The 22,975-nt window shown below is 42.7% G+C and overlaps 1 protein-coding gene across 4 annotated transcripts in view; it reads right to left on the minus strand.

Annotated features, from left to right (window-relative positions):
* The window catches only part of LOC125903739 (echinoderm microtubule-associated protein-like 6), a 117,176-nt gene that overhangs the window by 58,004 nt on the left and 36,197 nt on the right, over positions 1–22,975 (minus strand). For all 4 annotated transcript variants that reach the window (XM_049600852.1, XM_049600850.1, XM_049600851.1 and 1 more), the window contains exons 3-7: positions 18,080–18,239; positions 8,492–8,590; positions 8,332–8,400; positions 7,320–7,505; positions 6,887–7,022 (exon numbers count right to left, since the gene is read on the minus strand). In XM_049600852.1, the coding sequence (XP_049456809.1) occupies positions 6,887–7,022; positions 7,320–7,505; positions 8,332–8,400; positions 8,492–8,590; positions 18,080–18,239 (650 nt within the window). The remainder of the gene's footprint in view (positions 1–6,886; positions 7,023–7,319; positions 7,506–8,331; positions 8,401–8,491; positions 8,591–18,079; positions 18,240–22,975) is intronic.

Below are 22,975 nucleotides of genomic sequence, written 5' to 3' on the forward strand. Positions count from 1 at the left end.
TGTTTATTATCATCTACCAGAGAATTTAGAAGTGACACACAGTAGATGAAATATTTTAACTTTTGGAAATGTAAGAGGAAATGACACACACACTTTTTCTTTCTCAGTATCTTCCAACCTCCCGGTCAAACTCCTGCTCCCCAGAATCTAAAATTGAATTTGCAGAGCCGTTCAGCAGCACTGCGCCCGCCAATTAGAGCGCCTGCTGTCGCTGATGGCTTGAATCAGCGTGTGAGGTGTCCTATAACTTTGTTAGAATCTCCTCCTTGGAGGTTCACAAGCCAAAGCATCCTGATACCAAGCGAGTTTATGAAGCAAATTGGAGACTTGCACTGTAAGAGCACCGCAGGAAGGATTTCTGTTTCGTCTCAGAAGTGTTAACAGCAGCCAGAAGGCAGCAGGGAGGAAAACGTCACCGCCCAGAGGGAGGAAAAAAGTGATAAAAGAATTATCATGTTTCGCTCTCATTTCATTTTGACATTTTCTCTTCCTCCTCACACTTTGCTCCTGAGAGACAACACTTAAGCAGTCATGTTTATCACACTCCACACTTAAGTGTTTGATGTTTACTCTCATGTTGATTGATTAGTTTGCAGGCAGCGCTGTCGCTAGAAGAAAATGTCAGCCCAGTGCATTTCTGCAAACCCCAAATATGTTACATTTGCATGTTTCAAACATATCATTTCAACGTTTAAAGTGACATAGCATATGAGCTAACTTTATTATGGGGACAAGGAGAGGATGATGGAGGGAGTGTCACATCAGTGACACGCCCGTCTAGCTCCAGACCACAGTTGGTACTGTTTGTACCAACAAAACTGGTTGTGTTTTAATAAGTCATTGCTGTTTCCAGCAGCTCTTTAGCACCAAAAATTGAGCATAGTGTTAGTTCAGGCAGGACACGATGTCAAGCTCAGCTCACATCCCAGCTACATCAGCTGATCTCAAACAGCCCAATCAACTGATGGAACAGCTGATTGATGGAAGGGAGTCAGCTGCAACCAATTGGTGAATCTCATTCAGGGTGCCCTATTTAAACTGCTCTGGCCTGCCTACTGTTGCTGCTTCATCTGCAAGCAGCTTCACAACCCTCCACCACCCCAGCTCCTCCTTTTCATGTTGTGTCTGACTTATCATTGTAATTTCTGTTTGTCATTGTTGCTGCTCTGTTCTGTCCCTGGGGGTCTCTGCTGCTGCTGCTGCTCCACCTGCCTTAGGCTTTCCATGTAGGCACATGGAAGGGAAGGGAGGTTAACTCTCTGCCTCAGGCTTTCCTTGTCTGCATGTGGAAGGGCAGAGAGGTGTGCTCTCTCTCTGCCTTTCCATGTAGGCACATGGAAGAGGCTTTTTGCTTGGGCCTGAGGAAAGGCGGAGGGGCCCCAGAACAGAGCCATACCGCCAAATATAACACTACAAATGGAAATAAAGTTTTCCTTGACTTGGGGCGTCGGTGGCTTAGTGGTAGAGCAGGCGCCCCATGTACAAGGCTGTTGCCACAGCGGCCCGGGTTCAAGTCCAGCCTGTGGCCCTTTGCTGCATGCCATCCTCTCTCTCTCTCTCTCTCTCTCTCTCTCTCCCCCTTTCACACTTAACTGTACTGTCCATTAAAGGCAAAAAAATGCCCAAAAAATACATTTAAAAAAAAAGTTTTCCATGACTAAAGCATTCCTGACTGAACTCCAGTGTTTTTTAGAAACCTGTCACTATTTTTACAGCCGAGATAGCGTCACAAAAAAACGAGTATTTTAAGGCAAAACATGATCTTATACTAACCATAACCAAGTGGTTTTTGTGCCCAAACACATTTAACCGCAGCATTGTTTAATGTAAAGTTTCAGTGTATTCGCTGCATAATAATATGCAAATGTAACGTATCTTTGGTTTGCAGGAATGTAATAAGCCAACATTCTAGCAACTGAGTTGTTTCAGGAGAAACATCTGTCAGTTGAGTAGGAACGGAGTCATCTTGTTCGCCTTCATTCAAAATTCAGACTTTTAGTGGAAAATGATTTTTTGCACTGCCTCATTCCTTTGGGCTGTAACAACAAAAATCTTCCACCAAAATGTATTTATGTAAATTATCACAGTTCATATTCAGGAAACTTTGTTGTCTGTGTTAATATTCTTTACACAACTATTTCTGCCATCTCCCATGTGAACAACACAGCAACAATATGAATGTCCTTCAGGAGAGACTGTTTGAAAATACTGTGTCTCTCACCTCTCTGTGACAGCTTTTATTTCCACTCTTATTCAAGTATTGTTGTCTCTATCGATTTTCTAACCACTTCTTTGGAGCATAACTCGGCCATAACCTTATCCACACTGAGTCTGATATCATTTTCTTACATGTCAGAAATGTTAAGAGAGGAGGTGTACGCAAGACACAAGACTTTTACAGATCGAAGGAACGTTTTTATAGCTCTAAGAACTCCCTTTTCAGTACATCTATACTGCAAGGACCTAGGAAGAAGGTCTTAGAACGCCATTTTGGGGGACCTTTTTAAGCTCCTATATTTCAAAGTAGGCACTCTCCCAGTACAGGAAGAACTTTGAGTGGCCTATGTGTACAGTGATACGTCAAACACAACCAATGTAGCACCAGCAACCTCCACTTTTAAAACCCCTTAATCGGGGCGTCGGTGGCTTAGTGGTAGAGCAGGCGCCCCATGTACAAGGCTGTTGCTGCAGTGGCCCGGGTTCAACTCCAGCCTGTGGACCTTTGCTACATGTCACTCCCTCCCCCCTTCACACTTCTCTGTCCCATCAAATAAAGGCTAAAAAACCCGACAAAAAAAACCCTTAATCGTACAAACAACAGCTTGTAATGAAAAAAAGGAAGAAAATACAGAAAATTGGACTAACAGTGCAGTCCAAGCTTTACTGAACATATATGCAACAGTGGAAATACACCGTGATTTTGACTCATCAAAGCCAAAGTGACGTTGCTATACCAATGCCCTGAAAAGCTTACAGTATGCCACTTCAGCGTTTCTATTGATGGTGTGAATGCAATCAGAAAAAGGCCCTTGATGGTATGAAGTCCTCGTAGGAGCTTGCCAGTGTGCAGCTAGTCTCCTACCTCTTTTCCACCGACATGAAATGGGTTCTGAGAGGGAGATAATATGCAGCAAAGGGCCTGGGTTGGAATCAAGCCCATGGCTACTGCGGCAAGGACCTAACCTTTGTACATGGGGTGCCTGCTCTACTAGGTGAGCTAATGGGAGCCCCCTTGTGTGGAAAGCAGGTTCTCAGCTGGAACCAAAAAACAGCAGGTTTTCCTTGACCTGAAGTGCAAACCACAAAAAACAAAAGTGGTTGTGTTATATTCTACAGGTTGAAAAGAGAGGACGGAGAAGGCAACAATGGAGAAGTCAAGTGAGAAATAGTTGGGGGAAAAAAGAGCATGCAGTGGTCTTCTATTAAAAGTTGATCCATGCCTTGTTTTTTTTTTATAAAACCAAATATTTTGTAAAAGGAGAACAAATGCTTGAAGGTAATCAAAGCGATCTGCCACTTTGCTACTTCTGTTTACTTCTGTTGTGCATCGTGCGACGCCCTCCGTTAATGAAACATCCCTGATTACTATGGTTCTGCTAAAACTAGTGGACAAGTGGGCTGGTTTGCTGAATAGCACCAAGGTTCCAAGAATCCAAATGGAACGGATACAAGAACAAGAGCTACTTTGGTGGAAAAGGGGTTTCAAGGAGTCCCAAGGACTGTTGGGTCTGAAAACGTCTTTAGAGTCTACAAACATACTAGCAGATTTGTTGGGTTGTACTTCAAAATCTTAAGCCCCGTTTCCACAATGATAGTGCTAGAGGCAATGTCAGAGGATCACCAAAGTCATTATCACTCATCCTGAGGGGAACATGGATGTCTGAAACACATTTCATCACAACTTATCCAACAGTCCAATAGCTAGTTGAGATAAACATGTTGACCTCATGGTGGCACTAGCAAAAAAAAGTCACCAAAGTCAGTAGGATTCATCCTCTGGGAATAATGAATGTCTGTGCAAAATGCCATGGTATTCCATCTTTTAGTCAAGTTTCAGAACCAAAGTGGTGAACGGACAGACTGGCAGACAATGCCTCTAACATGTCTGATAATAAGACACTCCACCTGTCTCATACATTTTAACATTCTCACTTTTAGAAAGGAAAAAGACTGAGAACCTGCCCTGTCCTTAACCCTCATTGTAGAGGAAGCCGACTGCTACTTGAGAGTAACTTTCTCTAAAGCCCTGCGAGAGGTGAAGAAGTCAAACTTCCACCTTCTACAACTTCTCCAGAACGAGGTCACCTCCAGCTCTGACTGGGAACAGAGATGACAGCACCTTTACCTCCTTCGCTCCTCTCTTTTCTTTTCTAAGGTTCTCCCCAGAAATCTTCAGAGAGGAGATGTAAGAAGAAGGCCAGGGGCTTAATGGTTCACCCCCGCAGCTTTTCCTAAAGGAATAACATCTCTATCTTCTTGCCAAAGAACGACAATGGAAAAGGAGGAGACGGGTTCAAATATGCACCCCCCTCTGGCTTTTCCCAAAATCAGGTCAGGGCCCTTCTTCTGTTAAGACAAACTTTTACACCCACCCCTGCTCTCCTGAAAACTTCTCCTCAAAGACAGAAAACCAGGTTGTTCCTGTCTCCAACTAAAGACAGAAGATGACAATTAAACATCACAACAGATATCTTAAGAGAGAAAAGAGGGGGACTGAAGTTGAGGTGAGGGTTTTAAGCTCCCACCTGCTCTGCAGCTTATCAAAGGGAGACTGAAGCGTCACAACCTTCAACTGACAAAAGAGTCTTTGATTTCAAAGTGACCCTTTCTCGACACTTTATTCCTGTCTTGTAAAAAGGATGAAGTGCAGAGTTTGCCTTTAGAAAAAGAGATAGAGTGATATTTTCAGGTCCAGTGTGCAGAATTTCGGGGAAATATTGGCAGAAATGGAATAAAATCTAAAAAGTAAGTGTTCTGTCTCTTTGGGGGGAGTTTTCCTTATCTGCTGTGAGGGTCCCAGGACAGACTGATGCTGTATGCTGTAAAGCCCTCTGAGGTGATTTGGGATTTGTAATGTGAGACTTTATAGATCAAATTGATATTGAAATTGAATGGAAATTACTCATCCCTTAGCGGCATGCTTTGGGATTGGGCTACAATGAACTTTGATTGACTAACCTGTACAGCACTTTGGGTCTGAAATGTTCTATATGAATACATTTGCCTTGCCTAGTGTATAATTACTTGAAAATAAGAGTCACTGTGTTTTCATTCCCTTAGAATTAGCTGTTTATATCTATATAGGAAGTGGGGCCTCATGCACGAAGATCAACATGTTGCACTGCCATGTTTCTACAGCAGCCCAGAACAGACAGACCAAACACTGGCTCTAGATAGGGTCATTCACATTTTTGCGCAATGGCCACTGTAGTTAGAAGCCCATCTGCGATGAGCATAATCACAAATACACTGCTTTATTCAGGGTTTTTATCAGTTTTGGAGAGGAAGAGACCTCTGTGGATAATTTCACTCCCTCTAAAAACCTCCTGAATATCTGGATCTTAAATTATCACAGAAAAAAGTAGAGCACATATTAGCAGGACCTGGGCTAATGCAGCTCCCAGTTAAAACTCTTGAACAATGAACACTGAAGGTGTGAGAAGTTTCAGCTGGTTGGAACCTGCAGTCCTCACTACTAGACACCACTACATCTCAGTCTTACACACTGGCTCAATCCAAATGTCCACGCTTCACCGCACTTGCAGACTCGCAGACTTTGCGGACACTTTACCGGGAAGTCTAGGAGTGTTGAGGGCGGCCCAAATTCACATTTCAACCAGTCCACAAGGGGCCTCAAGCAGACTCCCTGCAGACTTCAAGAGAGTCCGCCTGGGGTGCAGACTTCAACAGACTTCACGGATTTAATTGCCTACAAGTCATTGCAATATGGACATGACGTGGCAGTTTCTTTTTCAATAGCTCAATTTCAATCAATCAATTTTATTTATAAAGCCCAATATCACTAATCACAATCTGCCTCACAGGGCTTTACAGCATACAACATCCCTCTGTCCCTTGGACCCTCACAGTGGATAAGGAAAAACTCCCCAAAAAAACCCTTTAACGGGGCTGACTAAAAAACAAAACTTCTGTATATATAAAACAGTTTCTGTAGCCTATTAAAACAACACTTGAATCATGTAGGCAAGGAATAATATTCAGCAACATCATGATACAGAAATATGTAGAAATAGGCTATAGAGGGAAATCAAAATGCATCGTATTATTGCAGCCTGCCCTATGGGTTGCACAGTGTAATGCCAAATGTAAAGGCTGGAAAAGTGGCCAAAAAATAACTAAAGATCTTCTACTGTAACTTATAGGTCTGCCCAATTTATTCAGTCATAACCCGGTCCTTATTTACAAACATCTCTGTATCTGTATGTCTGCAGTCTGTATGTTATACAGAAATTATTTTTTGTTCACTCACAGAACAACCCTGTACATAGGATTTATATGTTGTTATCTGCAGGGACAGATGAGCACACAAAATATGACAGCAGTTACAATGACTGTAATTGTCACTCGAACGTTTCCATGGTAACATGTAAGACAGTCTTGAGGGCTGTCTATCAGCAGCTTCTGTCTCCAGTCCAGAGGGTGGACGTTTGGATTCAGCCACTGTTTATTTAACTTAACTAAAACCCTGCTGGCTTGGCTACCCCCCCGCCCCCCCTTGGTCACATGACCCTGGTCAAGCACATCATAGCAGTCTCCCAAGAGTCACCTATAGCCATGCTGATATATGGACTCTAGATTAGTTTGTCTTAACTGTATAGATTTCATTTTTGAATGTATTTTGGTGTGTAGTCGTGTTGTTGAGCACCTTTGTATCCCTGCTCGGCCTCTCGCAGGTCGATCTTGGTGATCGGTTTGAAGTCAGCGTCCCACAGTCGGATGCAGCCATCTCTGCCTCCTGTGGCAAAACCCTCCTCACAGGAGTACATGCTGAAGATACCGGCCTGTAAACACACACACACACACACACACACACACACACACGCAAATTTCCATATATGTGTGTAGGAGCCATGAATTCATTTAGAAAGGAATGAATCTTGTAAGATTAGTACGTTTTGGGATGGTTTATATTTTTGTATTGTTAAATGTTTTCTTCACAATTTCAAGGTAACACTGCATCACTAAGTGATATACAAACATCTCATTTTATGGTTGGAGTATTCCTTTAAAGATCATTTCACTTTTGACTTCCTGCTGCTTTAGCTGAGAACTTTAAATGGACATCAAAGGTTTCTCACCCCATGTGCAGCCTGAACTGTTCGTATCAGGTTGAGAAGCTTCCAGACATAAATGTCCCCGTTTAGCGCCCCGGAGTATGTGATGTCATCTTTGGCCGATGCGACACAAAGGATGGTCTGCAGGTCGCCTGTCTTCCCGAAAATTCCCCTCTTTGGAGTGAGAGCGTTACCACACAGAGACCAGAACTACGGAGAGACATAGGGGACATATGAGACCTTTACAGACATGGATATGAGACATTGCTGGCTTCATCTAAAGACAGAGGAGACTTTTAACCACACTGTGTTTGTCACCAGCTGCCTTTTCCCAATCCCATGACTGAAATGCCAAGCTCAAATTTTAAGCTGACGTGTACGTAAAGTCCTGAGAAATGCTCAAAATAATTATAGTTTGAACACCTTTTCTGATTCCATGACAACCAGGCAAACACTAGCTTCTGATGAAGACCATGTGATGCATCTGAAAGCTCTGGAACAAGAGAGGACGTGGACCTTTTCAACTATTTCAACTTCAGTTCTGAAAATCTTTTTGTCTTAATTCTGTCACTTTGGTGGACGGCTCTAAACACTACAGTACCCATGATCCCCTGCAGCAGTATCTATGAAGAGAAGGCCAGTCATTGTCGACGAGCGTCTTGAACCTTTCGACCTTTATCAAACAACCAGATTATTTTGTTTTCAGCATTAGTAGGCTACTGACGATTCAACCAGGAGAGATTCATCCATCTATCCATCCATTTAGAGCCGGTCCCAGCTGACATTTTGGGCGAGTGGCAGGATACAGGTTGCCAGACAATCACAGGGCTGACACATAGAGACAGACAGACGCTCACATTCACACCTACAGGGAATTTAGCACCACCAATTAACCCAACCTGCATGTCTTTGGACTGTGGGAGGAAGCCGGAGAATCCAGGGAACACCCACGCTGACACAGGGAGAACATGCAAACTCCACACAGAAGGGCTCCAGCCAACAGTACGTATTCATTTGTGTGTGTATTGTGTGTTACCTTGATGTGTTTGACTCCACAGCTCACCAGACGGTTCTGTTGAAACGGATCCCAGCTGACGTCGAAAATCTGGAGAACAGAGGAGATACAGTATGAGCACACATATACAGTCTATGTTACACACACACACACACACACACACACACACATATACACACACCCTGTCAGAGTGTCCGGTGGCTGTAGCCAGGATCTTCCCTCTCTTCCACTCCCAGATACACACTGTGTTCTTGGCATCCAGGCCGACTGAGACCAACCGCTACACAGGAGAGAAAGACAGAGACAGAAAATGAGTCACATTGCATCGACTTTTTAATACTAAATATTTATTTGATATATATAAAACATTCCTGGACCTTCACCAGGTGCTTTGAGCTGCTTAAACAGAACCATAAAAACATTAACCATCCTTTTGTTGCTATGTGCGAATATATATTACACTACAGAACAGTGATTCTCAACCTTTATTGCGTCAAGAGCCTCTAAACTGATACATGTTAGGTCACAGACCCTCATTTGATGACATTTCATAGCAGGTTTCTCCATCAGAAAAGATCTATCTATCTACACCAAGACCAAGTCATGACCAAGACAAGAGAGCATCAAGACCGAGACCAAGACTTTGAAGGGCTGAGACCAAGACCAGACCAGTGCGAGTCCCACACTGAATGAGTCACTCTTTAAATTGATCTGAAAGACCTACATTGCCATTTAAACACAAACAGAAAACAAATCAAAATTCCACTTCATTCACCTCTATTATTGCCACACTGTAAAATAATCCAAAGACATTACAGAGGCTGAGTTTATGTGTGGGAACTCTGCTTTGTTCTCTATGAGCTAACAGTTATAAATACAAAGGAGCTGAAGTCAATTTAACCATCTTTATTCAACGCTCCTTTTTTTAGTGATGTCTCCGCAGTTGTGGTCTCAAGTCCTCTTTGTCTGTGACCAAAACAACACCAGGAAAAAGTGGTCAAGTCCAAAATGAGACCTTCAAAAAGTTATCTTGAGACCACGTTTGATCTGGAGTCCTACAACACTGTGTCAACTACAGTTCAATTCAATTTTCAATTCAGTTTTATCTATAAAGCCCAATATCACAAATCACAATTTGCCTCAGATGGCTTTACGGCATATGACATCCTTGTGTATATCTAACAGTGCCCAGTGGCGTCAGGGGGAAACAGGGCAGGACAAGAATGAAAGTGAAGTGAAAGTCTGACTGGGGCAGGTGGGAGTGGCGGTGGATGGGTCTAACAAACACCGACTTTCACTTTGTTTATTTTTTTTTTTTGTTTTGTTTCGTCTTTCATTCTATGTGATTTTATGTGTGGACCCCAGGAAGATTAGCGGCTGCTGTGCAGCTGCTAATGGGGATCCAGATAAAATTAACAAATAAACAAACCCGAGAGAGCGGTGTTCCTATCCTGTGAGATTCTAAAGCCAAACCCTGTTCTTTTATCCTAAAACTAATTATGTGTTTTTGTTGTTGTCAGTTCACATTGTTGTACCGACGTAGTGCCTTTATTTTGAAAGAGACTGTTTGTAAACATTAAATTTCCTGAGAAAACAGAACTTGATACGGTGTCCCAGAACGTCAGCAACCAACGCACCTAGGGTACCTTGCACATCGTATGTGGATGTGGAAAGTCCATGACCAAACGTGGATATGTGAGGCGGTCGGAGTGAGAATGTGTTGGAAATACAAAACACAATCTAACAAAACTTTCTGACTTCATAATGAATCCCAGAATAAGATCAAACTCCTCAAAACTCACTCACTTTTGGTTAAAGCTCATTTGTTGGAGCACATCTCTTTTCTTTAACATGCTGATAGTTAAATCATCATGAAAAGGTGCTCTGGACCAAATCAGCTCTCTTACAGCTGATGCTCATTAGATGTTTGTGAGGGGCAGCGGAGCAGCTGAAAGCAGAATATAAAGTCTTTCAGACTCTGTGTCTGACTTAATAATAAATAAGCTGCACCAAAAAGCCTGAGAGCTTGATTTATTATTCAGTTGGATTTATGATTATTTTATTGATTCTGTGTTTACCCTGATTTACTCACAGCGGCTAAGTTCCGGCCAGAAGCAAAAACTGCCGACACAACAGCTCGGATCATTTACAGAGTCACTTCACAACTCTGATTTCATTTCATTCATTTTTAACAGTTGGGCAGAGGGGAATACGCCCTCAGAAGCACAGCCAAGGAAAACTAAACTCCATGCAGTTTACTGCCAAATCTAAAAGCCTGGGTTTCAAATATTTTCTGCCTCAGCAAAATAAATTCAAATTCAATTTACTGGTGAATGTTTGGAGTGTTTTCAAGTAGGTTTAAATGTTTTTAATCTTAATTTCTGGAGTGTGACTACTCTTCAAAAACTGGTGTAAAGGTCATTTTGTTGAAGCTTATTTTTGCTGGATAACGAACAGCAGCGTCTCATGTTAGAGTCTGATGTTTTGTTGGCTCATCCATCCTCCTCAGCGCTTGTTTCTCTGTAATAACATCATGTGACTTCATCCTTTTTCCAGCCATAATGACTTCAGCTGCTCCAGCCTTGTTTGTATTGTTCGGATGTGAATATCTGCGGGAGATTTGGAACAGAATGAACACCGGGGCTTTGCCAGATAAGATTTACAGTCCAGGCATTTAGCTGACGGAGCAACTTACACGGAAGCAGAATTACTAAGAACGATATCATGAGGTGAAAGGCCGGAGGACTCCACACTCTTTACAAAAACACTGTACCAGTATAAACAGGGAAAGATGATTTGAGGTTTTCTGAGGTGAGAATAAGAATGTGGTCCGACACATGCAGACTCAAACACTGGCACAGCGATAAGCTGTTAGTCGTGAATGGGACCTGGTGTTGCAGCTCAATGCCGCCTGATGAGCTGCATTGAGAAGGCTTAGTGACACAGATAAAACTGAGATAAGCTTGATTTTATGTGACAACAAGCAACACCTAATCATGCTCGTTTTACTGCCTGCAGAAACAGAAGCACAGAGATGTTTATTGGATTGCAAAACGCGAAGTGCGCCACACTCACACTTTTTTAACTGAATGACACTAGTGAAAAAAAGAAACGCCTGCTGCCCCTTTTACTTGTTGCCAGGCAACCACGGACTCATGTCCTTACACTAACCTTCCTGTGTAATCAATCTACTGTTTATTTATTATTTTAGTTATTTGACAGTAATTCATATCTAGTCCCTAAAATGTTGAGGCAGAGGGCACCTGCTGTATCACTGGTTGAGGGTGAGAGGCTGTCAGCAGATAAACAGATCTGTGTGGGTACATGAGACCCTAAAATAGAGGGTGGATCATGGGGAGTACCACCAGTTGGTCCAGGAGCTTCTCCTCCATGATGGCTGTTTCCAGGCATATTTTAGGATGACTCAGGGGCAGTTTGACAACCTGCTGTCTATCGTCGGGTCGTATAGCTCTGGGTATCCAGCAACCACTACCACCAGTTTCTCCTCCATTGTTTACCAACTGTAAACTTGTTGCCATGACCACCACAGAAGGCCCTCCTCTCAAATCATCCCGTTGGATAATGGGAAAAAAGATGACGTGGGGCACTTTTCCACTCTGAGTTGAAGTTTTTTCAGCTCGAGGAGTTCAGAGCGCTCCAGCAAAAACACCAGGCACAGAAACACGAGCAGAAAGCTTCATTCTCATTCAAAACAATTACAAAAAGCTGCCTCCAGCTGCTAAAATGCTTTCTGCGGTATCTGGGCCTAAAGGAACAGTGTGTAAAATTTAGGAAGACTTAGTGGCGTCTGGCAGTGAGGATTACAGACTGCAACCAGCTGAAACGTCTCCTGGTTAGAATTCCTTCAGTGTTCATCGTTCGAGAGGTTTTTACCAAGGGCAGAATTATCCGCAGAGGTCTCTTCCTCTCCAAAACAAACAGACCAGGTGATTAAAACCAATAAAAACCCTAAATACAGCACTTCCACTTTACAAATCAGTGTTTCTTCTATGCTATGCTTCTATGCACTTTGCAGACAGGCCGCTCGCCCGGTGCTTCTCTGATAACTTAATGTGTGCTCCCGTTATTTATCCAGATGTTTGGGACATTTTACCAGAAGCCAAATTATCAACACAGACAGAGGTTTCTCCCTCTAAAAACATTCTTTAAATCAGTGTTTCTCCGACGCTGTTTGGCATGTCGGAGATGGGCGGTGAGCCTAGCATCTGCTAATGTGTGCTCACCTTTGTTCTGTGATAGGCGTTTAGGAGGTTTTTACTGTGAGACAAATTATCCACAGAGGTCTCTTCCTCTCCAAAACAAACAGACCTGGTGATTAAAACTGGTAAAACCACTGAATAAAACAGTTTTACATTTTTTAAAAAAAAGTGTTTTTCCTGATGCAGCTCGTCACTGGGGGGTTTCTTATTATGGTGGCCAACAGAAAAACACAAATGGCCCTATCTAGAGCCAGTGTTTTGTTTGTCCGTCCTGGGCTACTGTAGAAACATGACGGTGCAACATGGCGATCTCCATAGATGAGGATCTGCTCCCGATGTAGATGTCTCGGGTAATGAAAATACAGCAAATCTCTTTTCCAGGTGATAATACATCCCATTTCTGACAATACATCCCCCTAAATCCTGCACACTGGACCTTTAAGGCGCAGATACAGGACAACAGTGCAGGACAGTCTCGCCTGCTTCATTGTTTTATTAAAACACTTTCAACAATACATTCAACAAACAGTAATCTCGAGGAACAAACTGGGCAACAGGAAATGAGCAGCTGCCTCCTGTGGCCGCTGGGATACGTCAGAACACAACTGTCCAGTCAGAGCAGAGGATGCAAATTATGCACGCAGCTCACCTACTAAGCTGTAGCTTCATGACAGCCAGAGACTGACTACTACTTTGTGTCTGTACGTGTGAGACTGAAGCACTGAGATACTCTGTTCATTTACTCAGAGTGCCGCCCACTCACAGCCAGAGACAACTGATTTCATACACCGCTCTCTGACAACACCCTGAGCTGTGTTTCATTCTCGCAGTTTGACTGACATGTGGGAGAAACTAGGGAGATGGAGGGAAACCTGCAAACTGATTGAACACCTGTCTGAAAACAACCCAACTCTCCCGAATCTGTCATGCTGCTGTCAGGTATCTCGCTGCCAACAAACTTGCTCATGACTCAAAGAATGTTTGTTTGATGACGTTAACACCAGATGAACTGAGTCACAGTGGAGAGTCAGTGGGAGGAAATGATGATGGAGCCGCACACAATGTAAATCAACCAGATTTCTCTGCAGGTGACTGTGTGATGGAAATATTTGAACAGGCTCAATTTTAACGAGGTCGACTGCACAGGCTGCACAGGGCGATGACTGGAATCAAATCTGCTGCGTTTTAAGAACCAAACACTTTGAATGTGAACACACCAGAGATAATGCAAGTAGATTTACCTAAGGGCTTTAGTACAAATAGAATTACTGATTAGTTAGGCATATTTTCCTACATTACAGCAAAGTGTTGTACTTTTAACTCTGCTACATTCATCTAATAACTGGAGTTACTGGTTACTTTGCAGAAATCAGAAGATAAGCTCTTGTATTTTGCTGTTTTATGAGCTACAACATTCAAAAATGCTACTTCTTCTATCAATAAAAGAGCTCAAGTTAACACCCTTAATACCAAAACAATCTGCTGAATACCTCAACATGTCTCTTTACCCCCATCTATTACTCTAAACACCCAGCCTAATGATGTAATGTCCTACTTAATGTCCTTGCAACCTGTTTTCTACCCTTAACTTGTTAACATACAGCGGCATACAAAGGTTTGGGCACCCCTGGTCAAAATTTTGTTTAATGTGAGTAGTTAAGTAAGTAGAAGATGAACTGATTTCCAAAAGGCATGAAGTTAAAGATGAAGCATGAAAAGGGCCTGAAGCAAAAGTCTGTGCACCCTGCACAGTCAGTACTGTGTAGCATCCCCTTGGCAAGTCACACAGTCTCTAAACACTTTTTCTAACCCGCTAAGAGTCTTTCAGTTCTTGTTTGGGGGATTTTCACCCATTCTTCCTGCAAAAGGCTTCTAGCTCTGTGAGATTCTTGGGCCGTCTGCATGCACTGCTCTTTGAGGTCTATCCACAGATTTTTAATGACATTTACTGTAGGTCGAGGGACTGTGAGGGCCTCGGCAAAACCTTCAGCTTGCACCTCTTGAGGGTTTAGGTGTTCTTTTTATGAAATTCTGCACCCTTTTTTCTCCAAACACACTCAAAAAGTTCTGTTTTAACTTCATCAGTCCAAGTTTCCATAAAGCATCAGGCTTGTTCAGAACTTCTGACACTGAATTTTGTGGTGAGGACACAGGTGAGATTATTTTCGGATGACTCTTTCATGAAGATCATATTTGTACAGGTGTCACTGCACAGTAGAACAGTGCACCACCACTCCAGAATCAGTGATATCTTCCTGCAGGTCTTTTGCAGTCAAACATGGGTTTTGATTTGCCTTTCTAGCAATCCTATAAGGAGCTATCTCAGAAAATTTTCTTGCACAAATTAACTTGACCTCCAAAGTTCCTGTTAAATGTAATTTCTTAATGATATTACAAACTGAGGAAACCCTGAAAACACTTTGCTATCTTCTTATAGTCTTCTCCTGCTTTGTGGGCATCAGTTATTTTAGTTTTCAGAGTGCTAGGCAGCTGTTTAAAGGAGCCCATGGCTGCTGATTGTTGGGACAAGCTTTCAGGAGTCAGAGTATTTATAAAGCTTTTACATTTGCATAACCTGGCCTTTCCTAAAGATGATTGTGAACACGCCAGAGTCCTAACAGGCTCATCAAGGTCTGAGACCTTGTAAAAGTTGTCTGAGAGCTCAAATGCCTTGGGTGCCCAAACTTTTGCATATTGCTCCTTTCATTTTTTCCACTCTTCAATTGTACACAACTAAAATAATGCACTGATCCTGCTCAAAATGTTAAAAAAAAAAATGTCATCTTTGACTTCATGCCTTTTGGAGATCAGTTCATCTTCTATTTACTTAGCTATTCACAGTAAAGACATTTTGACCAGGGGGTGCCCAAACTTATGCATGCCGCTGTACATACAGTAGGCTACATGCTTAAAACTCTCTCATACTCTTAACATCTTATCATGCCTATTAACACCCTAATACCCCACCGAATACCCTAAAACTCTTCCTAACATCCCAACACCCAGCCCAACAACTTCACATTCTACTTAATGCCCCGACACCCTTCACACACTCGACTCATACCAGGCCTTTGCGCAAGTCTGTATTGCTTGTTTCCTTTGTTAAAACCTTTCACACTGACTGAGATGCATTTACTTGTTTTATTTATTGTGAAAAATCACAATACAAGGCAAAATGTAAAGGTGCATTTGCTCCCTTGCTTCTCTCCACCGGAGTTACTTCCTTGGCTGTCGCTACTTGCTGGCCTTGTCTTCCATTGGTGCCACAGCTACATGAAGGGGCCGAGCTGTCCTCCCTCTGTGTCTCCACACAACCTCCTCCACAGCATCATCCACCTGAATGTTACTATCTGACATGTTGAAGTAGGCTATCTGAGAAACAAGGTGGTACTGTGTGCCCTGTTTCTTTCTTGTTGCAGATGCCACATTTTCTTACTTCTTGGTCAAACAGCTCTCTAAAGGCTTCTGATAGATGTGGAAAAATGTAGAAAACTGACCCTGTTCTGAACATTTCAATGACGGACCAAAGAGTCAGTGTGTAAATGTGATTGACACAACATGAGGTCGTATTTGTTTTTAAATGTGCGACAACTGCATGCCATAAAAATGGACTTGATGTCCCCCTAGTTTTTCCAGTGCGTCTGCATTGTTGGAATTAATCAGCCCTTGTCGGCTTTTGTTTCTTGGCTAATTCAGCCTATTGAACCAAGGTCAGAGCTAACAGTGCCTAGCGGAAATGGCATTGAGGGAAATCCCTCTGATTGGCAGTTCAGCACAGTGCACGAGAAGAGGAGCAGAAGTGAGGAAAGTAAACAAACGGCTAAAGTCAAGAGGGAATGAAATCAAAACAAATTTGTAATATGAGATAAGTTGGGGGTTTTTTTAACCATTGAGCTCTTTAGTAGAAACAACAAAAAATGAACAATGAAAGCAATAAACAGTTTATTTTGGTGGTAACGCATTACGTGACATTGTAAATGTAATAAATTCACCTAAAGCTGGTTGGTAATGCATTATATTACTTTGCTACTACTAAAACATATATTACTGTCACCCCCAATACTGTTTGTACAAACTTTGTCACTTTTCATAACGTGTTACCCGACTTTCCGGTCATAATCTATTACATTATTTCTCCTTAAGTTACGAGTTTAATCTCATAATATTTTGACTTTATTCTCGTAGATCTATGACTTTTTTTAATGACGAATATAGACTACTGCCGCATGCTGGTGTGGAGTTATCTCCTCTCATGCAGGAGCAGAACGTACATGCTGGTTGGCCATCGGCTGTAGTCTTCATGGTGTGTTCAAGTACAACTTTTTGCTGAGATGCAGGCCATGTGAGGCAACACAACAGTCTGCCTTCATCACCACTAGTTCTTTGATGTAGGATGGGTGTGTTTGGGGCTTATCGCTCTTGACCTGCTAACACTGTACTTAAAATATATTGTTTGATGTGCCTCCAAACACCAAAACAATTTACTTATACACCCTAACCACTTGTCTAACCCTTGAAATGTTATGTTAATGCACATCCTAACACTCTACAGAACACCTTAATACCCTAACTGAGTGCTCAGGGCAAAAGCAGCACAAACAAAATATTTAAAAAATAAATAAAATACAAAATTCAAGTATGTGTGCTGCTTCAGACACTGGTGAGATGATAAAATATGATCCAGGACGTCCAGTTAGAGTCACAGACTCTTGAGTTTAAAGGTTCATCAGATATCAAATAACTGCAGAAACAGGACTTCACATCTCTGACAAGTTATCACGTCAACAAATGTTTCGTCCTTGGTCTCCACAGTTAGGAGGTTAACAGTAGAAATGCTGCAAAGTTATCTACCAGTATGTGTTACCATGGTTACAGTGGAGCCACATTCAAAGTTTCTGGCGAAATGTTGGGACCTACACCGTCTCATTGGAAAGGAATGAGTGGGCTGTGTTTAGTCATGTCAGTCTGAACACTTTTAACACCTGCTCAACACCCCAACAGCTTGTCTAACGTCCCACATAACCCGTCGTTACATTTCAAGATCAGTTGTATGTGTAGAGTCTTTATTCCACATTTATACCTCTTTTTTTCAATTTTGGAAAAAGTCAGTTTTATAAAACAAAACAGAGTTGAGAGACATGTATTTGGGTTTTCCACAGTGTCAGTGTTGTGCCTAGTTTGTGTACGTCATGTATGTTGCGTCTCGCTCTTTTTCAGCCAACGATTGTTCAAGTTACTGAACTAAAGTCATTAATAATGATTGTACTTTGTCCTTTCCCATCACTCCTGCTCTCCTTTCCTCACCCTCTTTTGTCCTGCTGCTCTCACTGTGTGTGTGTGTGTGTGTGTGTGTGTGTGTGTGTGTGTAGTACTATTCTTCTATGACCTTTAGGTTGATGCACGAGTGTCCTTTAATGACTAAAACCATCTGTTGGACACACACACAGCCACAGAGGTCTGCTTGGTGAATCAGATTATGCATCATTAATCATGTTCACTGTGCGTGTGTGTGTGTGTGTGATTTCAAACATGAGACGTGCGTGTGTCACCTGTCCGTCAGCGCTGAATGCGAGGCAGGCGATGCCGTGTGTGTGTCCGTCGCGGAGCAGAGAGACGGTCTGGACGGTGAAGGAGTCCCACACACACACGTAGGGATCCTTCCCCACCTGACCCGTCGCCACCAGGGAGCGCTCCGGGTGCAACGCCAGGCTGAGAGGGGAGGAGACGGGAGGAGGAGGGGAAGAGATAAAGATAGAAGGTAAAGGGAGGAAAGATGAAGGGAGAAGAGTCAATAAAAAATAAACATATTAGACATTCTTCCATCAAATTGGTTATTAGTTATGACCAATCAGTGGATGTCGTTAATTTATTAATTCATTTATTCTCCGTAACCACTTATCCTGTTAGGGGTCGTGGGGGCCTGGAGCCTATCCCAGCTGACATTGGGCGAGAGGCAGGGTACACCCTAGACAGGTCGCCAGACTATCACAGGGCTGACACATAGAGACAGACAACCATTCACACTCACATTCACACCTACGGACAATTTAGAGTCACCATAACCTGCATGTCTTTGGACTGTGGGAGGAAGCTGGAGTATCCGGAGAAAACCCACACTGACACGGGGAGAAACGGGTTCAAACCCCCACCATGGGCTACTTTATCAATTAATAAACTTCGCTACTGAAAAGCTATTTGACTGAGGAAGTAGTGACGTTACCACCATGCTTCTGAGAACACAGTTAGATTAGTAACGTCTCTACTTGTGGTGACACTACTGCCAAACACTGCTGTTTGGTAGTTCAATCTGCAACAATATTATATAAATGACCATATTGTTGCTTTGTAAATATCTGTAAAATATTAATTTGTAGTATAAGCTGCCAGATAAATAAAAGAGATGTTCTCATTTATTCCCCAGTGCTGCATTCTGTTTTGTTTTTGTGTCGTACAAAGGGTGAAATATGACACATCTATGAATAAATAAACAAAGACAAAAATATGTAAAATACATAAACATATTCATCCTCAACCAACTTTTAGTTCAAACAATACACTTTTTAAAAATCTGTCTTTGTCTTTGTCTTTATCTCTCTAAGGGTCAGTGTGTGTGTTCTCCTTTACAAAGCCTCTGCTATAAATACACTCACTGCTTAATGGCATCATTATCAACACTCACACACACACACACACACACACACACACACACGGTCTCCTCTCCGCTCTGTTGATGGTGTAATGATCCCTGATGCTTGAAGTGTGTGTGTGTGGTCACCGCTGTGACCTTGTCCTTTCTCTCTTCACTTCAATGAAGACCAGATCCGACATCTTAACAGACATGTCCTCTCATCTTCCTCAGTCTGGTGTTTGGGAGATGTTCAAGACATGGAACGTAAAAGAGAAAAGTATACTCTGTGTGTGTGTGTGTGTGTGTGTGTGTGTGTGTGTGTGTGGAGTCAGGGAAGGTCAGTGTTGCTGGCAGAAGTGTGTAAACATTTGCAGGAAATAACAGAAGACTAAAACAGAACAGAAATAGAACAGGTGTGTCAGCCACAAAGCCCCATTGATCTCAGGGATGCTGTCTGCTCTGCGCACGCACACACATACAGACATATATGCGCACACACACACACACACACACACACACACATACACACACGTTCCTTTCGACATCGACTCTCCCTCCTCAACCTGCCAGCCAATGAGCCTTCTAGCTGCCGCCGTTGCCATGACAACCACATCGCCAAGGGCACAGGGGCTGAGGATTGAGCATGACAACTGTAGAGTCAAGGTCAAACATCACAAAACACACACACAAACACACACACACACACACACACACACACACACACACACACACACACACACACACACACACACCTGAACTCACCTCTCTGCTGGATGAAACATTCACAACTTCATGTTTTACTGCTCGTTTATCGGAACCTTTTATTTTGTTTCTTCGCGTGTTACGGCCAGGACTTTTATTTTGAAAATATCAACATATTTGTGCATCTCTGTGTGTGATGTTTAGTGACACATGGCTGTCACCTCTACTGCTACTGCACTACTTCCAGTACTAGCACCAGTAGTCCCTGCACTTACTATTACTGTCTACTACTGCTTACACTCTGCCTGCTGTTAGTACAGCTGCTGCTGTTGGTACAACCATGCTACCAGTCCTCCTGCTCCCTTATTACCCTCTGTGTTGCTTTAGATTGTTGGTTATATATTTATTGTCCTTTATTAAAGGTCCGGTGTGTAGGATTTAGGGGGATATACAAGCAGAAATGGAATATTATATAATAAGCGTGTGTTCTTTAGAGTATAATCACCTGAAAATAAAAACTGTTGTGTTTTCGTTACTACAGAATGAGCTGTTTACATGGACACAGGGAGCAGGTCCTGGTTTATGGAGATCACCATGTTGCTACAGTAGCCTACATCATGTTTTCATGTTTTCGCCACCCTTGTTGGAAGTCCATCTGCAACGAGTAGCATCTGTGGTTCCCTGGTTTGTAATGTGAAGCAGCTTTACTCAGTGTTTTTACTGGTTTAAATCACCAGGTCCAATTGTGTTGAAGAGGAAGAGACCTCTACAGATAATTCGGCACATGGTAAAAACCTCCTGAATGTCTGGATCAGAAACAATTCAATAAACTCTGAACCAGGATTTTTTTGCTGGTTGCAATCTGCAATTTGAAGCCCTATTTAAACAAGCTATAGCTCATGATCTAAAGTGCATCTAGTGCGTCTCCAGCTACACGTCACTCGTTGAATGACGCATAATCTGGGCACAAAGTAATCATGAGCATGTTCCAGTCCTGGAGGATTATTAATGTGCACCTCCTCCTGTACTGCCTTAATATGCACATTCAGCACATCCAATGCATCAAAACATTGTTTTCTAGTTGGAGCCGCGCCTCGTTTTCAAACTGTATGGTTTGACTAAAATGAACAATGACAGCAATATAGTCCACGATGAGCAGCGCTAAAATCAACCTGCGTAGTTGTCCCTCCATTGTGACATTAGAAAGTGTCACATTTATCTTGCAAGTGTACTCTTCTTCAACGTTTGCTTTACTTCCTGGATTTTTCCCGCATGGAAATTCTGACCAATCAAGAGCAGCTTTCTCTCACAAGGCATTTGATCTGGTCCGCTTGTAAATGCTGCCGTGAGAACATGAACCAACTCTAGGCAATTATGCAACTTTGTGAAACAATGAGTCCCTGATTCAGACGAAAGCAAGACAACTCTAGGTCTGAAAACCTTAAAGTAGATAAGTGACCTAATGTCCATAGGGCAGTCGAGTGACTCCACTGCTAACCAAAACAAATAACAAGTATATTTGCAATGAAGTTACTATATAATATGTCAGTGTATATACTGCTATATAGTCTCGCTCACCAGACCTTTCTCAAGAAAAGAAAGGTCTGGCTGGGCCGACTCTCACTTTGAGATTGGAGAAAAAAACGCCCCGGCTGCTTGTACTTCTTTCAACCAATCACAATCGTTCTGGGCGGTGCCACAGCAACGGTGCGCTTGCAAAAATATTGCCAGGGGGAAACAGGTTTTGGTGTAACACGCCCACAAAAATATCGCCTACAGGACGCGAACCATGGCAGAAAAATGGCTACATCCCCGCAAGATCAAACACCGCAAAAGTTAGTAAAGGACGTGTTGAAAACGGTTGAAAACTGCTACACAGCCGGAGGTGGGAGGGCGGGACTTCAGCGGGTGGCTCGTTCCGCCCAATGAGAGGCTGATCTATGCAGCAAACTTCTGCCCACTCAGACTAACTGCTATATAATATATCAAGGTACTAAGATTGACAGTTCACAATATCAACTGTTTAAAATGTGAATAAAGAAAATCTTGTTTCAGAAGTAAGAAACTCATTTCAGCTACACCTCATTTAACAGTGAGGGTGGTAAATTAAAATATTGTTAATCTAACGGCTTATCGAGAATAAAATTTAATTATGTGGTTATAATGTCAGAAAAATGATTTCATTTATTCTTATTTATCTTAGAATGTGAATAGTGTACCCGAGGAACTTCAATCTTTCAATGAACTTTAATATTTAATTGTGTTGGTGAAAGAAACCCTGAATGACAAACTGCACTGAATTATATAAGACCAAGGAACAGCTGCTAGACAGGAAGTGACATCAGGTCATTGATTCACTATACCTGTATGACCCTTTATTATCTCAGACTTTTACATCCATCAGACTGAACAAAAGCCCAAAGAAATCTCTGAAGGTCATCACCGGTGTAAAGAGACTGTCAAAGGAAAAATACGAGCGGAGAAAGAAATCAATGTGAAGTTAGAAGTCGTGTCTGTGTGGGAGGGAGAGTGAAAGAGAGACGGAGACGCTGAATGGAGGCTTTTAGAGTGGCCCCAATGAAAAAAGGTTCTGTGTTGGATCATAAAACGATTCCTCAGGTTTTTACTGAAGCAGAAGTCTTCATGATGAAGGTGCAGATATCTTAGTAGCATGTTACAGGACGTCTATAATGGATTCATGCCCACAGAGAATAGTGCAATATGATTGGCTGGAGACTGGACGGTGTGCATTACAATCAGATAACATCCATCCATCCATTTTCATCCGCTTATCTGAATCTGGTTCAGGGTGGCAGCAGGCCAAGCAAAGCACCCCAGACGTCCCTCTCCCCAGCCAGCTCCTCCTGGGGGACCCCAAGGTGTTCTCAGGCCAGATGAGATATGTAATCCCTCCAGCGTGTTCTGGGTCTGCCCCAGGGCCTCCTACCAGTGGGACGTGCCCAGAACACCTCTAACAGGAGGCGCCAAGGAGGCATCCTGATCAGAAGCCCAAACCACCTCAACTTTCGACGCAACAGCAGCAACTCTCCTCCGAGCTCCCTCTGGATGTCCGAGCTCCTCACCCTATCTCCAAGGCTGAGCGCAGCCACCCCAC

The sequence above is a fragment of the Epinephelus fuscoguttatus genome, linkage group LG16, assembly GCF_011397635.1.
Source record: "Epinephelus fuscoguttatus linkage group LG16, E.fuscoguttatus.final_Chr_v1".
Lineage (NCBI taxonomy): Eukaryota > Metazoa > Chordata > Actinopteri > Perciformes > Serranidae > Epinephelus > Epinephelus fuscoguttatus.